The 16,948-nt window shown below is 59.8% G+C and overlaps 3 protein-coding genes across 8 annotated transcripts in view; 2 read left to right on the plus strand and 1 right to left on the minus strand.

Moving 5' to 3' along the window:
* Positions 1 to 3,514: 3,514 nt before the first annotated feature.
* Positions 3,515 to 5,317, plus strand: GJB1 (gap junction protein beta 1). Its single transcript, XM_074882859.1, has 2 exons — positions 3,515 to 3,618; positions 4,310 to 5,317. The coding sequence occupies exon 2, from the start codon at positions 4,322 to 4,324 to the stop codon at positions 5,159 to 5,161; it is 840 nt and encodes a 279-aa protein (XP_074738960.1). The 5' UTR covers positions 3,515 to 3,618; positions 4,310 to 4,321; the 3' UTR covers positions 5,162 to 5,317.
* Positions 5,318 to 5,422: 105 nt separating this feature from the next.
* LOC141949363 (gap junction alpha-3 protein-like) lies at positions 5,423 to 7,213 on the plus strand. Its single transcript, XM_074882858.1, has 2 exons — positions 5,423 to 5,854; positions 6,091 to 7,213. The coding sequence occupies exon 2, from the start codon at positions 6,109 to 6,111 to the stop codon at positions 7,003 to 7,005; it is 897 nt and encodes a 298-aa protein (XP_074738959.1). The 5' UTR covers positions 5,423 to 5,854; positions 6,091 to 6,108; the 3' UTR covers positions 7,006 to 7,213.
* Positions 7,214 to 7,562: 349 nt separating this feature from the next.
* ZMYM3 (zinc finger MYM-type containing 3) overlaps positions 7,563 to 16,948 on the minus strand; it is a 36,209-nt gene continuing 26,823 nt past the window's right edge. For all 6 annotated transcript variants that reach the window (XM_074882863.1, XM_074882861.1, XM_074882865.1 and 3 more), the window contains 12 exons: positions 15,515 to 15,573; positions 14,753 to 14,921; positions 14,037 to 14,152; positions 13,710 to 13,884; positions 13,008 to 13,154; positions 12,092 to 12,195; positions 11,532 to 11,700; positions 11,274 to 11,425; positions 10,703 to 10,817; positions 9,543 to 9,797; positions 9,340 to 9,457; positions 7,563 to 8,929 (listed from right to left, as the gene is read on the minus strand). In XM_074882863.1, coding sequence (XP_074738964.1) covers positions 8,731 to 8,929; positions 9,340 to 9,457; positions 9,543 to 9,797; positions 10,703 to 10,817; positions 11,274 to 11,425; positions 11,532 to 11,700; positions 12,092 to 12,195; positions 13,008 to 13,154; positions 13,710 to 13,884; positions 14,037 to 14,152; positions 14,753 to 14,921; positions 15,515 to 15,573 — 1,778 coding nt within the window. In that variant the 3' untranslated portion in view covers positions 7,563 to 8,730. The remainder of the gene's footprint in view (positions 8,930 to 9,339; positions 9,458 to 9,542; positions 9,798 to 10,702; positions 10,818 to 11,273; positions 11,426 to 11,531; positions 11,701 to 12,091; positions 12,196 to 13,007; positions 13,155 to 13,709; positions 13,885 to 14,036; positions 14,153 to 14,752; positions 14,922 to 15,514; positions 15,574 to 16,948) is intronic.

Here is a 16,948-nt window from a genome sequence, read left to right on the forward strand (position 1 = left end):
GGCCCCTGCCTTGCTCCAGGAACCACAGCCAGCAGGAGGGCAAGGGTGCTGCTCCGCACAGCAGCATCACCAGGACAGTGTCCTGGTCCTGGTCCCCACAGCCCTGATGCACCCAGGACACAGCACAGCAGACCCGCAGGCAGGCAGGACAAGCCGTTACGCCATGTGCTGCAACTCCCTCTGCCCTGTGCTGCAGTGGCACAAAGGATTTCTGTGCTCACCCACTGCCAATGCCCTTCCCAGCAGAGCTGACTCAAACCAGAGGGTTTTTTTCTCTCTGAGGGCAGCAGCCTGGATCCAGGGCTGCCTGTGCTGCTGTCAGCCTGAGCCTGGAATCGCAGTGGCCCCTGCACTGCAGCAACCATCCAGGCTGGCAGTGAGGCTGAGCCATGCATGGGGCCACCCCTGCCTGGGGCAGGATGGCAGGGGAAATGGGGCTCTGAGAGCCTGCTCTGCAGCACCCTTTTCCTCCTGGCAGCAGAAGCAGCGATGGTTGGAGCCTGATTTCCTCCATTGTACCGACACGGACTGCTGGGCTGTGAGATCTGGCTGTGAGACCTCTGACCCCAGCAAGGTTCCAGCAGCTGTGTCACCCCTGTCCTGCCATCCGGATGTTGGTCAGCCTTGCCCAGCTCATCAGCTTGTCTGCGTTCGAAGTGCCCACGTCCTGGAGCTCTACGCTGCAACTTCAAACACCAAATTAATCTCACAATTAATGTCATTAACAGAGAGCCTGTTTCTGGTCCACGTGGTCACGGACGGGGCCATGATTGCTTCATACAGCCTGCTGCCCTTGACCACTGGCTTTTGCACAACAGCTTTGCCCACTGCAAACAGGTGCCGGTGGCCAGAGGTCGGGCACGGAGGTCAGCGCAGGGGGGGCATGTCCCCCGCTTCCCCGGGGCTCCCGGTCCTCCCACCACCTTCCGGCGAGGAGAGCGGGCGGGCACCGGGCTGGACAGCGACGCCTCGCGTTCCAACTCCCTCTTTCCTGCTTTTTTTTTTTTTTTTTTGTCTCCGTTTTTATTATATTTTTAGGTGGATTCCCACGCGCTGAGCCCCCCCATCCCCGCGTGCTGCCGCGGGCGGGAGCGGCCCCGCCGCCCCCCGGACCGGACCGGACCGGCGCCACAGCGCCACCTGCTGCCGCCACGGGCGCAGCCCAAACGGCGGGCGGCGACCACCCGCCCGCCCCAGTGCCACCAGTGCCCGCGCCCAGCCTGGCTCCCAGCGCCCCCAGTGCCTCCCCCTGGCCTGGCTCCCAGTGCCCCCAGTGCCCCCCAGTGCCCGCCCCCTGCAGCACCCTCAATGCTTCCCCCGACTTACCCCATCCCACAAATCCCCCAGCGCCCACCAGCCTGCCTCCCCCGGCACCCCCCCACCCAGCCTGATCCCTCTCTCCACCTGCCCTCCCCCTCCCCGCTCCCCGCTCCGGGCAGGGCCCTCCCGGTCCCGCGGCGCGTCCCGGTCCCCGGGTGCGCGGTCAGGGCGGTGCCGGCGGCTGCGGCCGCTCCCGCTCCCCGCCGGGCGCTGCTGACTCAGCCGGTGGTTTATCGTGGGCCGAGATTGCGGCCCCGGCCGGCCCCACCCGCCCCGCACCACCGGCGATCCCTGGCCCCTCACAGCCCACCGCCCCGCCACACTGCCGGGGGACCCCTGGCACCCTCCGGCACCCCTGGGCGCCCCACAGTGCCACCCTGCCAACCCCATGCGGGGGACAGTAGCGCCACTGCCATCCTCACGCAGGGGATGGTGTGGGGGGTCCTGCAGCCCACACCGGGGCCCCAAGATGCAGAGCAGGGTCACCATGTCCCGGCGCACTGGGGGACCTTGGAGCAGGCCGTTAGCTCGGTTAATCGTTGACAGCCTGTTTGCCTTTGCTGGCTGCACTTTTACACATTAAATCTGGGTGTTGGTGGCTCCCCAGGGACCAGCCGGCAGCCTGCAGCAGTGGATCAAGGTGCTCCGTGTGCTGGGGCTGCCCAGAGCAGTCCCCCGGGATGGAGAGCGGGGACCCATCATGGTGCATGTGCCGGGCTCGCAGGGGATGTGGCAGGGAGGATGCTCGCAGCAGGGATCGTGGCCAGGGGGACCACAGAGCTCCCACGGGGACCATCCTGGGGGTTGGCCCTGCCTCGGTGCTGTGGTGGCCCCTGGGCTGTCCCTGGGCAACGTTTGGCTGTGGCGGTGGGTGCCAGTGGGTGCTTTGGTGGTTGTGAGCGCAGGCTGGACACACCTGTGGTGTTTACTTGGCAGGGAGCAAGTCCTGGAAGGAGCCAGGCTGTTTGGGAGGGTGTGGGTGACGTGCCGGAGGGCAGTATAAAGTCCAGGGTGCTGTGCTGGAGGCAGAGGCCACTGAGCTCCCTGAGAGCTTTGCCTGTCCTGGTGCTGAGGTGAGAGCCTGGTGGGCATGGCACCGCCGCGGGGGGGGCCATGCGTTCCCCAGCTGGGGGGGCACGAGGGGTCCAGGGTGGGAATGGCAGAAGGGTTTGACCATGGGCCAGGGAGGGCAGAGCTGGGGGTTGCTGGCCCCCATGGGGGGAGCACTGGCTGCTCTCCCCGCAGCTTCACTGGGGGGGGCTTTGCCCACCACCGTTTGCGCAGCTCCAGGCACTTGCACCCTGCGCTGAGGGGTGGAGGTGGCATTGGGGATGGCATCGTCACCCCGCCACCCTGTGGGCCCCCAGCTCGTAGGTAGTACTGGATATGCTGCTCCCCACCTGAGGCTGGGGACAAAACGGGAGGGACACAGCACCATCCCCATGGGGATTTGGAACAGTGTGACGGTGTGGCTGGGACGCCAGCCCTGAGGGACACAGGCACAGGGACTGTTGCCCCTACCAGTGTGTCCGAGCAGCGGGGCAGTATCAGTGACCCCCATCCCGGGGGTCCCGCAGCACGTGGCTCTCAGCCCTGAGCTCAGCCCCTGTTAGCGCACAGCCAGCCTCACCCCAGCGGACTCTTTCCCATGTCCCCAACGGGACGGGGCATGCACAGGGCAGCTCCAGCGCCCTCACAGCTGTCACTGCTGGCACCAACCTCCTGGCAGCAAAGCCTTGAGGGCATGGCAGGACCCACGGTGGCTGTCCCCAGCACACCCAGCCCCAGGGGTGCCCACAGACAGCTCACGGAGCAGCCAGACCCCAGCTCTGGTCACGGTGCCCCACGCGCCGTCCATGCGCGATGGGCGTGCAGCTGGGCTCTGCCTTCTGGGGAAGGGACTCCCAGGCACCCCAGGTGACATCCAGCCTGGCGATGCCCACCAGGCAGAGCGACAAGCACCCCGCAGGCAGCGGGTGGGGGGGCCGTGGCCGTGGTCAGCGCAGGGTGAGGTGGGAGCGGGTGCAGGGCCGGGCAGCGGGAATGCAGCACACAGGCACTTTGTTTGGCCTGGGTGGGCGGAAGTCAGGGCGTTGGATCTGAATGCTAAAGTGTGTTGTTCAGGGGCCGATAAAGGCCCCATTGTATGTAAATAGTTTATAAAGCAGCATATGACTTCCAGTGCAGGGCAGTGGTGGATAGAGACAAGGGCAGGCGGAGCAGAGCTCTGCTGCGGGAGACATGAGACCTTAGAAGGGCCATTGGGGGCAGCTCGCAAGGACCTTTCCTCACCGGCAGGTATGCGCCACCAGGACCCTCCACACCGGGGGCGGCCGGAGGGCAGGTCCCAGCCCCCCAGCCTTGTGCTTGGGGTGGGAAGCAGCTCCTGGGGCTGCTCAGTGCCAGTGGGTGGCCCCGGCAGGGTGGGGGTCTATGCTTGGGGTGGGGGGGTCACCCCATGTTCCCCAGGTAGGGACAGCTCTTGGAGGGTGACAACGCATGGCTGCACAGGGGGTCCCCCCAGTTCGAGGCTCCCCAGCCCCACTTCTGCAAGGAATGGGGGGACGAGGGCAGGGAGGTGCTGGTGCAGAGGAGCCCGTGGAGCTCCTTGGGTTCATCCCTAGACAGAGATCTCAGCACTGGGTGGAGACCAGGGGTCCCTGCAGAGTGGTGGGAGCTTCACCCCCATCCTATGTGGGTGGGTCAGGATCCCCGTGCCATTGTGGGGTGGCAGGACAGGAGCAGCTGGCACCGCAGGGCCAACCAGTCTCCTGCCTGCTCCAGCTAAGACACTGCCCTGAGCTGTGTCAGCAGTGGGAGTCACGGTGCTCTCCCGCCGTCCCTCCGTCCTGCTGTCCACCTACCAGGGCTGCAGCAGCCAGTTGCTCACAGCTCCCTCCTGGGGCCGCTGCCACCAGGGCCGGGACACAGCGGCTCTCAGCCAGGGACCCTTCCTGCTCCTAACACATCTCACTGCTCACTCCTGCAGACGTGAGGAACGATGAATTGGGCCGGCCTCTACACAGTGCTGAGCGGGGTGAACCGCCACTCCACCGCCATTGGGCGCATCTGGCTCTCCGTCATCTTCATCTTCCGGATAATGGTGCTGGTGGTGGCAGCTGAGAGCGTCTGGGGGGACGAGAAATCCGCCTTCACCTGCAACACGCAGCAGCCCGGCTGCAACAGCGTCTGCTATGACCACTTCTTCCCTATCTCCCACATCCGTCTGTGGGCCCTGCAGCTCATCCTTGTCACCACACCAGCCCTCCTTGTGGCCATGCACGTGGCCTACCAGCAGCACCAGGAGAAGAAGCTGCTGGTGCTGACGGGGCACGGGGACCCCAAGCACATGGAGGAGGTGAAGAAGCACAAGATGCGCATATCAGGTTCATTGTGGTGGACGTACGTCTGCAGCGTGGTCTTCAGGCTGCTCTTCGAGGCCGTGTTCATGTACATCTTCTACATGCTCTACCCAGGCTACCAGATGGTGCGGCTGGTCAAGTGTGAGGCTTACCCCTGCCCCAACACCGTCGACTGCTTCATCTCCCGGCCCACGGAGAAGACCATCTTCACCGTCTTCATGCTGGTCACCTCCAGCATCTGCATCGTCCTCAACATGGCAGAGCTGGTCTACCTGGTGGTGCGGGCTTGTGCCCGCCGAGGCCAGCACAACTCCAACCCCCCATCAGGGAAGGGTTCCTTCTATGGGCACAAGCTCTCCTCCGAGTACAAGCAGAATGAGATCAACCAACTGCTGACGGAGCAGGACGGCTCCCTCAAGGACATGCTGCGCCGTAACCCTGGGCTGCAGGAGAAGGGCGACCGCTGCTCTGCCTGCTAGGGCCAGCGCCATGGGGGCTCCAGCCCTTGCTCCCACTCCACAGCCACCCCACGGCCCTGTGCTGTCCCTGTCCCATGGATAGCATCCCTCAGGCAGCGGTCTGGCCCTTCCGGACAGCCAGGAGGGCACTTTGGGCCATTAAATCTCCGTTCTCAGGCACTGCCTCCCTCCTTTCTGCTCTGGCCGGGACATGCCGGGGGCTGGGATGCCAGTGTGGGGTGCCCACCCCTGCACCCTAGCCCAGGTGGGTGCCACCAGGGGCTGTGGGGGCTGCAGTGCCCAGGCTGGGCTGGGGCTGTGGCCGCAGTACCCTGGCAGCCGGCATGCAGGAGCAGTGACCCCTGGGTGGCATTGAGCAGTGTCCAAGGGCTCGTGCTCCCCCAGCACCAGCCCCTGCAGCCCCAAGTATATTTAGAAAAGTGCCCAGACCAAAAATAGAGGGAAAAAGTTTCCCCAGTGGCTGTTTCATCTGCCAGTCACAATGAAAGCCAATGTGGCACGCAGCTGCCTCCTGCCCCAATAACCCGGCGCCCATGGTTGGGTGGATGGACGGACGGAGCCGGGCAGACCTGTCCGTACCCCACCGAGGAGCTGGGGACCAGCTGGGAAGGGGCCTTGCAGCATCCCTCACTGCCCTGCCGAGGGGAGCCGACAGCACGGGAGCAGCGGCTCTGCCCCACGCGCCTGCCAACGGTGAGGGGTCCCCATGTCCCCCAGGGCGCTCCCAGCATGGCGGGGCTGCTTTCTGCTAGAGGTCTTTGCTCCTGCTGCCCTCCCCACTATAGGTTAGGGGGTCCCATGGGAGGCAGGGTGGGGACACTCCAGGAACAGCCCCAGGTTGGGTCCCTGCATGTCCGCCCGGCTGGAGGATGGGGTGGCGGTTTGGTGTGTTGTGGGGTGGCCATGTCTGGAGGGCGGCTGTCTTGCAGGGCACCGCGGCGAGTGCCATGGGGGACTGGAGCCTGCTGGGGCGGCTGCTGGAGAGCGCCCAGGAGCACTCCACAGTGGTGGGGAAGGTCTGGCTCACTGTCCTCTTCGTCTTTCGCATCCTGGTCCTGGGGGCGGCCGCTGAGCGGGTCTGGGGCGATGAGCTTTCTGGCTTCTCCTGCGACACACAGCAGCCCGGCTGCCAGAACGCCTGCTACGACAGCACCTTCCCCATCTCCCACCTCCGCTTCTGGGTCCTGCAGATCATCTTTGTCTCTACCCCCAGCCTTGTGTACCTGGGCCACATCCTGCACCTGGTGCATCTGGAGGAGAAGGCACAGCAGCAAGCGGTGGCCCGGGCTGGCAGTGGGGCCAGGCGGCAGCGCCCCAGGCAGTCTCAGCTCCCTGCAGGGGACACGCGGGGACGGGTCTGCATGCGGGGGGCCATCCTGAGGACGTACATCTGCAACATCGTCTTCAAGGCCCTCTTGGAAGTGGGCTTCATTGCGGGCCAGTACGCCTTGTACGGGTTCCAGCTGAAGCCCCTCTACACCTGCAATCGCTGGCCCTGCCCCAACACCGTCAATTGCTACATCTCCCGGCCCACTGAGAAGACCATCTTCATCCTCTTCATGCTGGGGGTGGCCTGTGTGTCCCTGCTGCTCAACCTGGTGGAGATCTACCACCTGGGTCTCACCAAGTGCCGGCAAAGGCCGGGCCCCAAGTCCCGCATCCTGCCCAGTCCCGGTGGCCCTGCGGGGCCCCGCAGCACCTGTGTCACCCTGCCCAGCAGTGGCAGCCCTGTGGCTGCTGGCAGACCCCCCCATGACCTGGCACCCCTGGGGAAGGCAGGTGCATGGCTGGGGGTGGCCAGCGGGTCCCACGGGAAGGCACGAGCAGCGGACCTGGCAGTGTGAACATGGCCTCCTGGGATGCTCAGGGATTGACGACGCACAGTTGTGGTTCTGTCTCTGGGCCCTGCCAGGCTCGTGGCATGGACCCCACAGCCAGCGCAAGAGATGACCCCAGCGACACAGCTCAGCCACTCCCTGTGCTTGTGGGAACAGAGGGGCTGAGAGTAGGGCTGGGCTGGGGCAGGGGCCTGTCAGCCCTTGGGGAGCAAATAAACACTCACTGCACCTCACTTGACTCCTACTCTGCCCACGGGCACCGTGGTATCGCTCTCTGACGGGTTTGTCCCATGGACACACTGCGTGGCCAGGGCAGGGCCACTGCTGGGTTGGGTTGGACTGCAGCCCCATGGGCAAGGCATAGGCAGGGGAGGCCCGGCTGGCACCAGCAGGCACAGGGTCAGGGGCCAGCCCAGCATGCCAGAGCTGGCAGCACCCCAGGGGCCAGACAAGGTAGGAAGTGCAGGCAGCACAGGCAGGCAGGGATGGACAGGAGTGAGTCCCCGGCCCTGCTTTCCGGCAGTGCCCACCCTGCCCAGGGGGGGAAAAGCAGGGGCTGTCAAAAGTTTTCCGCATCTTTATTTGAAATGAATGGTTTCCAGAGACACAGGGTTAGTCCTACCGCCCTGGCATCACTACAACAAGACTGGTGAGCGGCTCACTCTCCACATGGACACAGAGAACAGATGGCCCCGGGCCAGGGCCCAGAACAATATATACAGGCTCAACAGGAGACCCATGTACAGCTCAAGAAAACCGACCAGAACACAAGGAGAGGCAGGAGGCAGCAGGGAGCAGCACAGCCGGAGCCAGGTTCGCCCCAAGCAGGGCACTAGCACCCTGCTACTTTGGGAGGGAGGGGGAGGCGAGGCAGAGCTCCTTGCTTCTGCCAGCAGCTGCCCAAGCCCCTGGCTGGAGCTGAGGGACCCACTGATGGCACATTGCACTGGGGAGGGGGGTTATGCCAGGACAGGGGACAGTGGGGAGAGAGGGGCAGTGCTAACACAGACTCGTCTCCATCGGTTTTCTGCCAACTCAGAAAACATTGACAAAATTGAGGGAGGGGGCCTGGCTGCATATGAGGGAGGTGTCCCCGTGGCAAGGCTGGGTCTCTGCCATCACGTTCCAGCATTGGCTCCCTCCGCTCCCTGCAGCCAGCCTCTCCCACCCCTGGGAACAAGCCCTGCCCCATACCCAACAGCTCTCAGGCTGCGGTGGTCCTTCCCCACTGGCTTGAAAACACCATCCTGTCACAGCAGCAGAGCTACCCTTCCTGCCATGCCAGCCACAGCCTCTCAAGGGGGTCCTAAAGGAAGTGAGAATTAAAAGCCTCGGGGCCGCTGGTCCCAGATGACACTCTGCCGTATTGTGCGGTTCCTGCCCTGGGGCAGGGGGAGAGAGGGGTAGTGTCAGGGCTGGGGGTAAGGGGGGACAGGACTGGGCAAGGAGAGCTGTCATGGGGGCTCTGCCACCCCTGTGCTGTGGGGACTGGCCCCAGGGAAGACGGCTCACCCAGAAGTCGGAACAGGAGGCAGGGCTGAGCATGGAGGCCATGTACGTAGGTGAGACCTGTAATGAGCAGGATGGGATGTCCAAGTCCAGTAACGATGAAGAGACAGCACTGCCACAGCACCGTCCCCTCCCACGCTGCATGGCCCCCGCCCTGCAGCAGGAGGCAGGGAGACAAGGCATCCAGGGCTGGAGCACAACCAGGCCAGCACCACCTTGCTCTTAGTCCATGTCGTCCTCCAGGCTGCTGAGCCGACTGTGCTCCTCGTAGATCTCCCTCACGGCCAGGATGCGGTTCAGCATGCTCTCCAGCATGCTCCGGTCCATGGGGATGACCGAGTACCAGAGCGGGGACTCAGCAATGCACGACCGTTCGGGTTGCAGGTAGAAGACATCGTTGCGGTTCCGCAGACTCTCAGGACTGTAAAGAAAGAGGAAGGTGAGCCCTGGGATATCAGTGCCAGGGGCTCAGAAAGCCTGGCCTGCTCTTCTGGTTATGGGGGGATCAAGGCTTGTCACAGCCTCTCATCCTTCGGCAGGATGAGGACACGAGCTGAGTCTGCAGCTGCTCACTCAGGACCAAAGCCCCTAACCAGCCAAGCACCAGGACTCATACTGCACATTCCTGCCTGTCTGGAGAGAGGCAAGTAGTGGCAGGGACCAGAGAGAAGCATTCTCTCAACCACAGTCTGTACAAGCAGCACAGATCCTGGGCAAGGCTTCACACTCAAGTATAAATGTTTGGAGAGCAGCAGCCGCTCCACAGCGTCCCACCAAAACTGAGAGGTGGTCCCAAAATGGCACATGCCCCTTCTCCAGAGAAAGCCTCACCATTTGGAGAGATAAAACTCATAGAACTTGACGGGACATCGGAGTGGGTTCATCCTGTTCTCCCGCTGCTCCAGCATTGGTACCTCCTCCTCGCGCTTCCGCTTTCCAGAGCCACCATCTACAGAGGGGGAGAGAGCAAGATCACATCTGGGACCCAACGGGGCAGGCAGGGGGCAGGACAGAGATGCTCCATCAGACCCTACCTCGGCTTTTCTTCTGCTTGGCAGGAGCATAGTAGCGGATGCTCACCACCTTTGTCATGCCACGGGCCGTGGTGCACTTGCGGGACTGACGCACCACATTGGTGAAGGAGAGCTGCATGTGCTCCTCCGCTGTCTGCAGCCCAAAGAACTTGGTGTTGAAGAACATGAGGGTGTTGAGGAGCACGAAGGGTGAGTAAACGCCCAGCTGCTTGCACTCCCAGAGGTGCTCTTCCTCGACACGCGAGAAAACTGTGTCTGCAACGCACAGAGGAAGAACCAGTCACATCAACTGTGGCCTTGTGGCAATGCCTTCACCCTGCCCAGGCAAGCTCACTGCCCAGGCAAGCTCACTGCAAAAGACTGACACTTCACAACATACCCTTTTTCATGAGGTTACTTCTCCAGAGCCATCAGCAGAGCTAGATGCTGGCTCTGCCCAGCCATGAGCCACCCCACAGTGCAGCCAAACCACAGGCCAGAACCCAAATCATTTCTAATCGCTCATCCCTATAGCTGGCCACAAAGTGAACTCCAGATTAGTGCTCCACCACACTCAGTGTGAGATGAAGGAAAAGCAGCAGGCAGGCCTAGACACACAGGTCTGGAGCCAAATGTCTCTGCCTGGGATGGCCAATATGCAGAGGTGAGGCTGGATCTGTGAACTAACCACTGTCAAGACAGAGCATGGAAGGTAGTCCAGATCACCGCATCATGAAAAGCCTCTGCAGAGCTCTAAGCTCATCTGCTCATGTGGCAGCAGCACAGCAACCCTGGCCAACCTTAGCGCAGTGTGCAGGGCTCGCCCATGTGCTGGGAACACAAAGGCATGGGCCAGTGTGCCTCCCGGCTTCATATCATCTTTGCCAAAGGGTGGAGACATCACTCTAAGTGTTGTAAAGATTCAAACTGTCCCAGGACACAAAGCAGCTGTGCTCTGCTCCCAGCTACCCTGACTCTGGGCAACAGAAGCTGCTGAGGCGTAAACCAGGCTGGCTCTGCTGTCAGTATGGGTCAGTATGACCCCAAGACACAGAGGGACCGTGCTGCCTATGTCAAGGAAGAGGGTTGAGGCTGGGAGAGCACAATCAGAACGGAGGATCCAAGGCTAGAAGCACAAACTGGGTATGCGTGGTGACTGAAGGTACTCTGGAGACACGTACTATTTGGTAAGATTGTGGGTTGCCAGCCACTCAGGGACTTGTTCAGCTCCTGCACGAAGGTCAGGTAGTAAAGGTCTGTAAATATATTCACCATACGATTGTTCTCGAGCAGGTACTAGAAAGGACAGAACACACCGTCAAGAGAGACATGGCAGTACCTGGAATGCAAACCCTCCCCAGAGAGCCCAGGGCACACATGCAGAGCACCCTTCCTTGTACAACCAGAGCTCCTAAACCCAGCCACTTCTGAGAGCTGTGAGGAAAACCCCAAGGCATGGCAAAGCAGACTTGGTGCTGAAGAAGGGACTGAGTTTGGGGAGATCTCCCAGCCCTCCTCAAGGATGTGCAAGAAGGGAGCAAGGCTGGGGAAAAGCTGCCACCCTACCCACTGGTTTGGGAACAAAGACCAAACCAGGTGGGCTGCTGTCCTAGGGCGAGGCACTGAAGGAGTCCAGTGAGCCTCTATGGGTTCCCAGAATGCAGAATAAAGGGTAAAAGCTCCCCTCACCAGATCTGACCCCCAGGTCTGACTGTGGAGGACTTGAGGGCAGCAAGCCCAGCCCTCCCTTACCTGCTGGATGCCAAGGCAGAGGTAATAGATGCTGTCCGGTTCATAGCGCTCCCCATTGGGCCGTGTTATCTCCTTGACAAACTGGGCCAGGCCGTAGTTGAGCTCAGCTGCTGTGCAGGCCAAGATGTCTTCCTTGATCCTCATGGGCTTGGCTGTGGAGACAAGCACAGAAGCCTTAGACAATAGCCTGCAAGATCAGGAGCACCTCAGCTTCTGGCATGTTTCTGTCACTCCACCCCATCCAGGCAGGGCACTTACGGCCAAAGCGTAGCTCCTCTCCCTTGCTGGTCTCTCCCCCTGCGTACTTGGCTTGCACCCAGGACTTCCAGGCATTCACACCGTATGAGTAGTTCAGCACTGTGCAGCTGGGCTGGCTGCTCATTGAGTCCCGGGAACAGCTTTCAGAGAGCACCAGACGCTTCTGCCCCTGCAGAGAGGTGTACTGTGAAACTGGGCACCTACCTGGGACAGACACAAGAGTCCTGGCCAGACCTGCTGGCTGCCAGCTCCCTCGCAGTGTGCCTGTGCCCATGCCATCCTTCTGCTGACAGCCAAGCCAAAGAGGCCCAGTAGTTATGAGAACCTAGGTAGGAGAGGCCAGCTCTCACATGACCTGTGGCATGGAAAGCTCCTCCGAAGTGACAGGCAAGTATTTTATTCAAGGAGTGGCCCACAGGCCAGGCATGCCCTGAAGGGAGAGGGCACAACCTCCCCAGCACACCAAAGCCTCCGGCACACTTCACCTTGTACATCCCAGAGGACAGCTCCCACTCCAAACCCAAAGAGCTTTAAGCAGACAGTACCCACAGAGAGCTCACCTTCCGGACAGCACGAGGCAGATCTTGCTCTGCAGACACCTCCTCTGGTCCCACCAGCCCACAGTCAAAGAGGAAGTCCACACTGGGGTTGATGTCTAGAGGGTCTGAAAGGAAACACAGGCAGAAGGGCTCAGTTGAGACCTCTCATCCTGTCTGCTGTGCTGGCCTGGTTCTTACAGCAAGATGAACAGGGAACACAGCCCAACACTTCTTACCCTCCACCCCTGCCTGGCATGAACTTCTAGCCGTAGCCCAACAAAGGAAATACAGTTCTGGCAGATGATAAGCTTTCGCAGACCAACCAGAGCCCCACAGTCTCCCCTCTGACAGTTTTTCGTTTGTTTTTTAAACCTGAGGAACATTCCTCATCCCCTTGTGCCAGGCCAGCACTGGAGACAGCCTGGCACAGGCATCCCAATTCTCTGTCCTCTGCTGCTAGCATCCTGCCTCAGCACTGCTGTGCTCCTGCAAGTCTCTGCCCCTTCTTCCACCTTCTGCCCACTAATGGACACTCCGCAATTCTTCTGTCTCCCAGGACGTCATGGCCTGTCTAGGTCTCTCTCTCGTCTTGCTGGATCCTCTGGAATCATCATCCATAAGCACACCAGCACCACTGCCTTGCTCTCTGAGCTGTTAAAATCAGCTTCTCATTCCCCCTTTTTTGCAGACCTATGTTCGCAACAGGTCAGTTAGTCTAAACAAACACACTCCTTCAAAGGTGGTGGTCTCCTCACCCCTGCTGTGAGCAGTCATCTGCAAGACTCTCAGTTCCTAGCCTCAAGCCTGGTCAGTCAGAGGGCATGGGGAGATAAGTTCACACAGCTCTTAATGCTGCTGGCAACGGTCAGCCGAGGGCAGCGGGAGGACCCTGCTGCAGCATGAGCAGCCCTGCATGCCTGCTTCACCCAGCTCTTACTCTTAGGGAAGTCAGCCTCCAGGTCCTGGCCCGGCTCATCGAGGACATTTGCCATCTTGACAGCCATAGCCAACACATCGTCCCGTGCCGGTCCAAACAGATCACAGTCCTCCAGGAGACCCTCTGCACTCTGGTTACTCACCAGGTCTGCAATGCAAAAGTAGATCATAAACCCAACTTTCAAGAAAGTCTTTCACCTGTTTTCCCTGTGACTGCTGGAAGATGAAGGCAGGCTCTCTCCAGCACAGTCCTGTGCCCGGAGCAGCCCCACGACATCTGTGCTGCCCAACTTTCCCTGGACAGCAAGACACTGGATGTTTGTCCTCTACCCACCACATCCCTAGTCACTGGGGCTTGAGGAATGCAGCCCACAAGTAAAAAGACCTGCGAGGTCAGGACTGCTAGTCTTCTGCTGGGAAGCTGCTTTAGGTAAGAGCCTGAACAGCCACCTGAATAAACTAACAGTGCTGCACATGTACCACAAGACTGGCACCCCCAAAAGAGACAGTGGCAGACACTGCTCTTTGCTGCAGCTCTTCCCTCTCGGTACCTCCTCAGCAGAAGTTGAGGACTTGCTCTTCCCTGCTCCCTTTTCAAAGGCTTTAGGAGAGCTGTGATCCAGGCAGATGCTCTAGCTCCAAGAGCCAGCAATCCCCACATGATGCTAGCTTTTGGGCCAGTCCCAGCCATGGCAGAACCTACCGCACAGGTCCGAGGAGGCCTTGTCCAGTTCCTCAGCCTCTGCAATCATCTCGGCCATGGCCAGGATGTCAGCCTCCAGGGGATTGGAGGGGATCTTCACCTTCAGTTCCTCAATAGTCTCCACAATCTTATCTGTGCTCTCCAGCGTGGTGGGCAAGAACATTGGCACAGGCACCTGTCGACAGCAGCACACCAGGCAGAAAACTGACACTCAGCCGACTGACGTAAAAGCAGAGGCAGAAGAGGACGAACAGAGAAGCAGGGAGACTGCAGCAAGGCAGGATCGAGACAGTAAGAGAACACGAGTGGGTGGAGTGTGTCACTTACCGGGACAGGCATGGAGAAAGGCACAGGTACTTTCTGGCAGTACATATGCATAGGCACAGGCACGAAGATCGGGACGGGGATTGGCAACACAATCACCTGGGGCTTCCAGTCAGCCTCTGACAAGAGCAAAAGTATGTCAGTGAGCTTGCTTCCAGCAGCTCCTCCACCCAGCCCCACTGCGTACTGCCATGCCCTCAGCCATTCAGCACCACGGCCCTTCCAGCCACCAGCTTCTGTGACTCATGGGCAGAGCTGGAGCAGCAGCAAGTCAAACAGGCCTGCAATAAGAAAGGCTTGCCTTAGCCAGAGGTGCAAGCCCTGCTCTTACATGGCCCTGCTGAAAGGTCTAGTTGCCTTGCATATGCTGGAGACCACACACATGCCAGACAGGAACTACACAGTGGAACCTGCTCAGCAGATGGCCCCTCAGACAAGCTGGCAATCTCCAGAGGAACAGGAGTTGTCCCACAAGAGGTGGGATCATGCTGCAGTGCTGTGTGTGTCTCTCCTTTTGCCTCTGATGGAAATGGGCTCCCTACCTCCAGCCCTGCTGTGTGTGCCCTCCACTGCCCTGAGACTCCTCAGCAGCGTGCCAAACACCAAGCCATTCTGTACAGCATTTCAGGTTGGATTCAACGTTTAGTCTGGAGCAGGGACATGCCACTTGCCTTTCCAAAAGTCCCCGGTAATCCTGCAGTTATGTCTTGTTTTCCTACCTGTCTGACATCCTTTGGACTTCATTTCTATCTTGCAGGAAACGCCCCGGTTCTGCATCAGTGGTTTACACATGGCAGCTTTGTTTTTCCGAGGGGTGGCTGGAAGTGGAGGGGGTGGGGGAGGTGGCGCAGCTGGAGACATCTGGGCTGAGGAGGTCTTTGCTGGCAGCTGAGGAAATGCAGAAGGCACGAGGTTAGTGTCTACCTAAGGCAGCACAACCTCTTCCCAACCACGGGTACATTCCCAACCACGGGTACAGCTGGAGAGACTCCCAGAGCACCTCCCGGAGCCTGGCGGTCCCCAACACGCACACATACACGCATGTGGATGCTCCCACAGTCAGACCCGGCCAAAGGACTGCCAAGCTGCTGCTGGCAGGCAGCAAGCCTGTGCAGCATCTCTGCAGCAGCCAGCAGGGAGTCTGGCACTGGTCGCTCCTGCCCCACAGGACAACGGGAAACACAGTGGGATAACAACCGTATCCAGGCACAGGGGAGCACTCTGCAAAGAGGAGCCAGCGCCACGGTGGCGGGCTGTTCTGGTGCCCATCATCAGTTCCTGGGCAATGGTTATTCTTCCCCCTTGCAGGAGATATGCTGATGCTGCCCTCCCCAGCAGCTCTGATCAGCTCACACTACCCAGATGTCTTAAAATGCATTGGTTGTAGAATGAAATCTCCCTGAGCAATGGCAGATCTGTCCTCTCTTTGGGGACATGCCCTTTGTGCTATCTTGCAAACTCCTACCTCCAACAGGCCTTACCATGTTAGTCTCTGCCTTCTGTGAGGAAGGGGCAGGTGCTTTTGGCTCTGAAGTCTGACCTGTAAGAGAAAGCAACAACTTTAAGTTCAAGAGCTCCCGGGCCAACAGGTCCCACTGCTGGGACTGGAGATGGCAGCAGCCAGAAGGCAGGGACAGGCTCCCCAGAAACTGCTCCTGGCCACTCCAGGAACAGTTAATGTTTCCACAATCTCTAGCCCTAGCAGCTCAGAAAACACTACAACCCCAGAACTAAGTAATTCCCATGTCAATTCATGCTCCCTTGCAGTCCACCCCATCCCCATCACAGCAGGTCAGGAGAAATCCCAGCCCCTTGTAGAGAGAAGAATCCAGGGCTCTATTCCCAGCTCTGCCTATTGGCTTGCTGTACCGAGCCATGGCCCCTCTCTGTGCCTCCATCTCCCTGCTACAAATATCTTGGCAAAGTGCTTCGAGATCCCTAGGAAGAAGGTGACAGAGCTAGTAGTAGTGTTGCAAGATATCCCAGAAAGCAGAGACAGCTTTGCCCCAGCCCTAGGGATGCAGTTCATTCCCCTAAGGAAAGAGGGGACCACCTGCATGTGAGAGACGTGTATGACAGACACTAGTCTCAGATGGTGACAGTATCATCCTGGCTTAGATAATTCCAGCTCATTCGCTCTTCAGAGAACCTGCACCCATCTCAAAAGAGCACCTTCATCCAAGTCTCCCGTGAGCCCTGGTTACCCATGTGGCTGGTAAAAAGAACTGCCTTCTACAGCACTGACTAACCGTGGGCCATGCATGAAGGAGACACCTGCAAGGAAAGCAGCAGGTCTCAGCAGCCAAAGGGAGTGGCGGGTCCATTTGCACCTCCTACATACAAACAGGCTCTCCAGGAGAGACCCAGACTCCCAACACATGGGTATTCGCACTTGTGCGGATTTCCTCTGTCCTGAGGAAACGCAAGACAGCTCTTGAGCAACTGGAGGCCCAGCAGAATCCACTTGCTGACCACCACAGGGGGATGGGTAAGTTCCAGTTGAAGGAAGCTCCCTAGCCTGCAGCTGAGCACTCAGCCATAGGATCTGCAACAGTCTCAATGGATATAAGAACTTCCCCTGACCAGCCCGAAGTAGATAAGCAGCAGGTCTAGGTGGGAGACATCAATAGCTCAAATGAGAGAAGACAAGCTGTAAGAGTATGAGCAGAGTTTCTGCTGCAGCAGAACCAAAAGCAAAGTTGATTGCCCCACAGGCCAGTGATTTAGGACTGAGTGAAACAAGATCCTCCTGCCATAAAGCTCTTTGTGCTATATGTCCAGGCTTCCAGGAAAGCTTCAGCTTGTTCTTTACTCTCATCCCAACACCAGCAAGGAGCTGTCAAGGCACTGCCTGCACCAACCATGACTTCTGGCCCTCTGTCCTCTTCAGCTGGACAGCCCTGTGCAGAACCAGT

The sequence above is a fragment of the Strix uralensis genome, chromosome 13, assembly GCF_047716275.1.
Source record: "Strix uralensis isolate ZFMK-TIS-50842 chromosome 13, bStrUra1, whole genome shotgun sequence".
Classification (NCBI taxonomy): Eukaryota; Metazoa; Chordata; class Aves; order Strigiformes; family Strigidae; genus Strix; species Strix uralensis.

Coding starts and splice junctions, on each gene's coding strand:
- LOC141949363 (XM_074882858.1), top strand. CDS start 6,109: ATGGGGGACTGGAGCCTGCTGGGGCGGCTGCTGGAGAGCGCCCAGGAG.
- GJB1 (XM_074882859.1), top strand. CDS start 4,322: ATGAATTGGGCCGGCCTCTACACAGTGCTGAGCGGGGTGAACCGCCAC.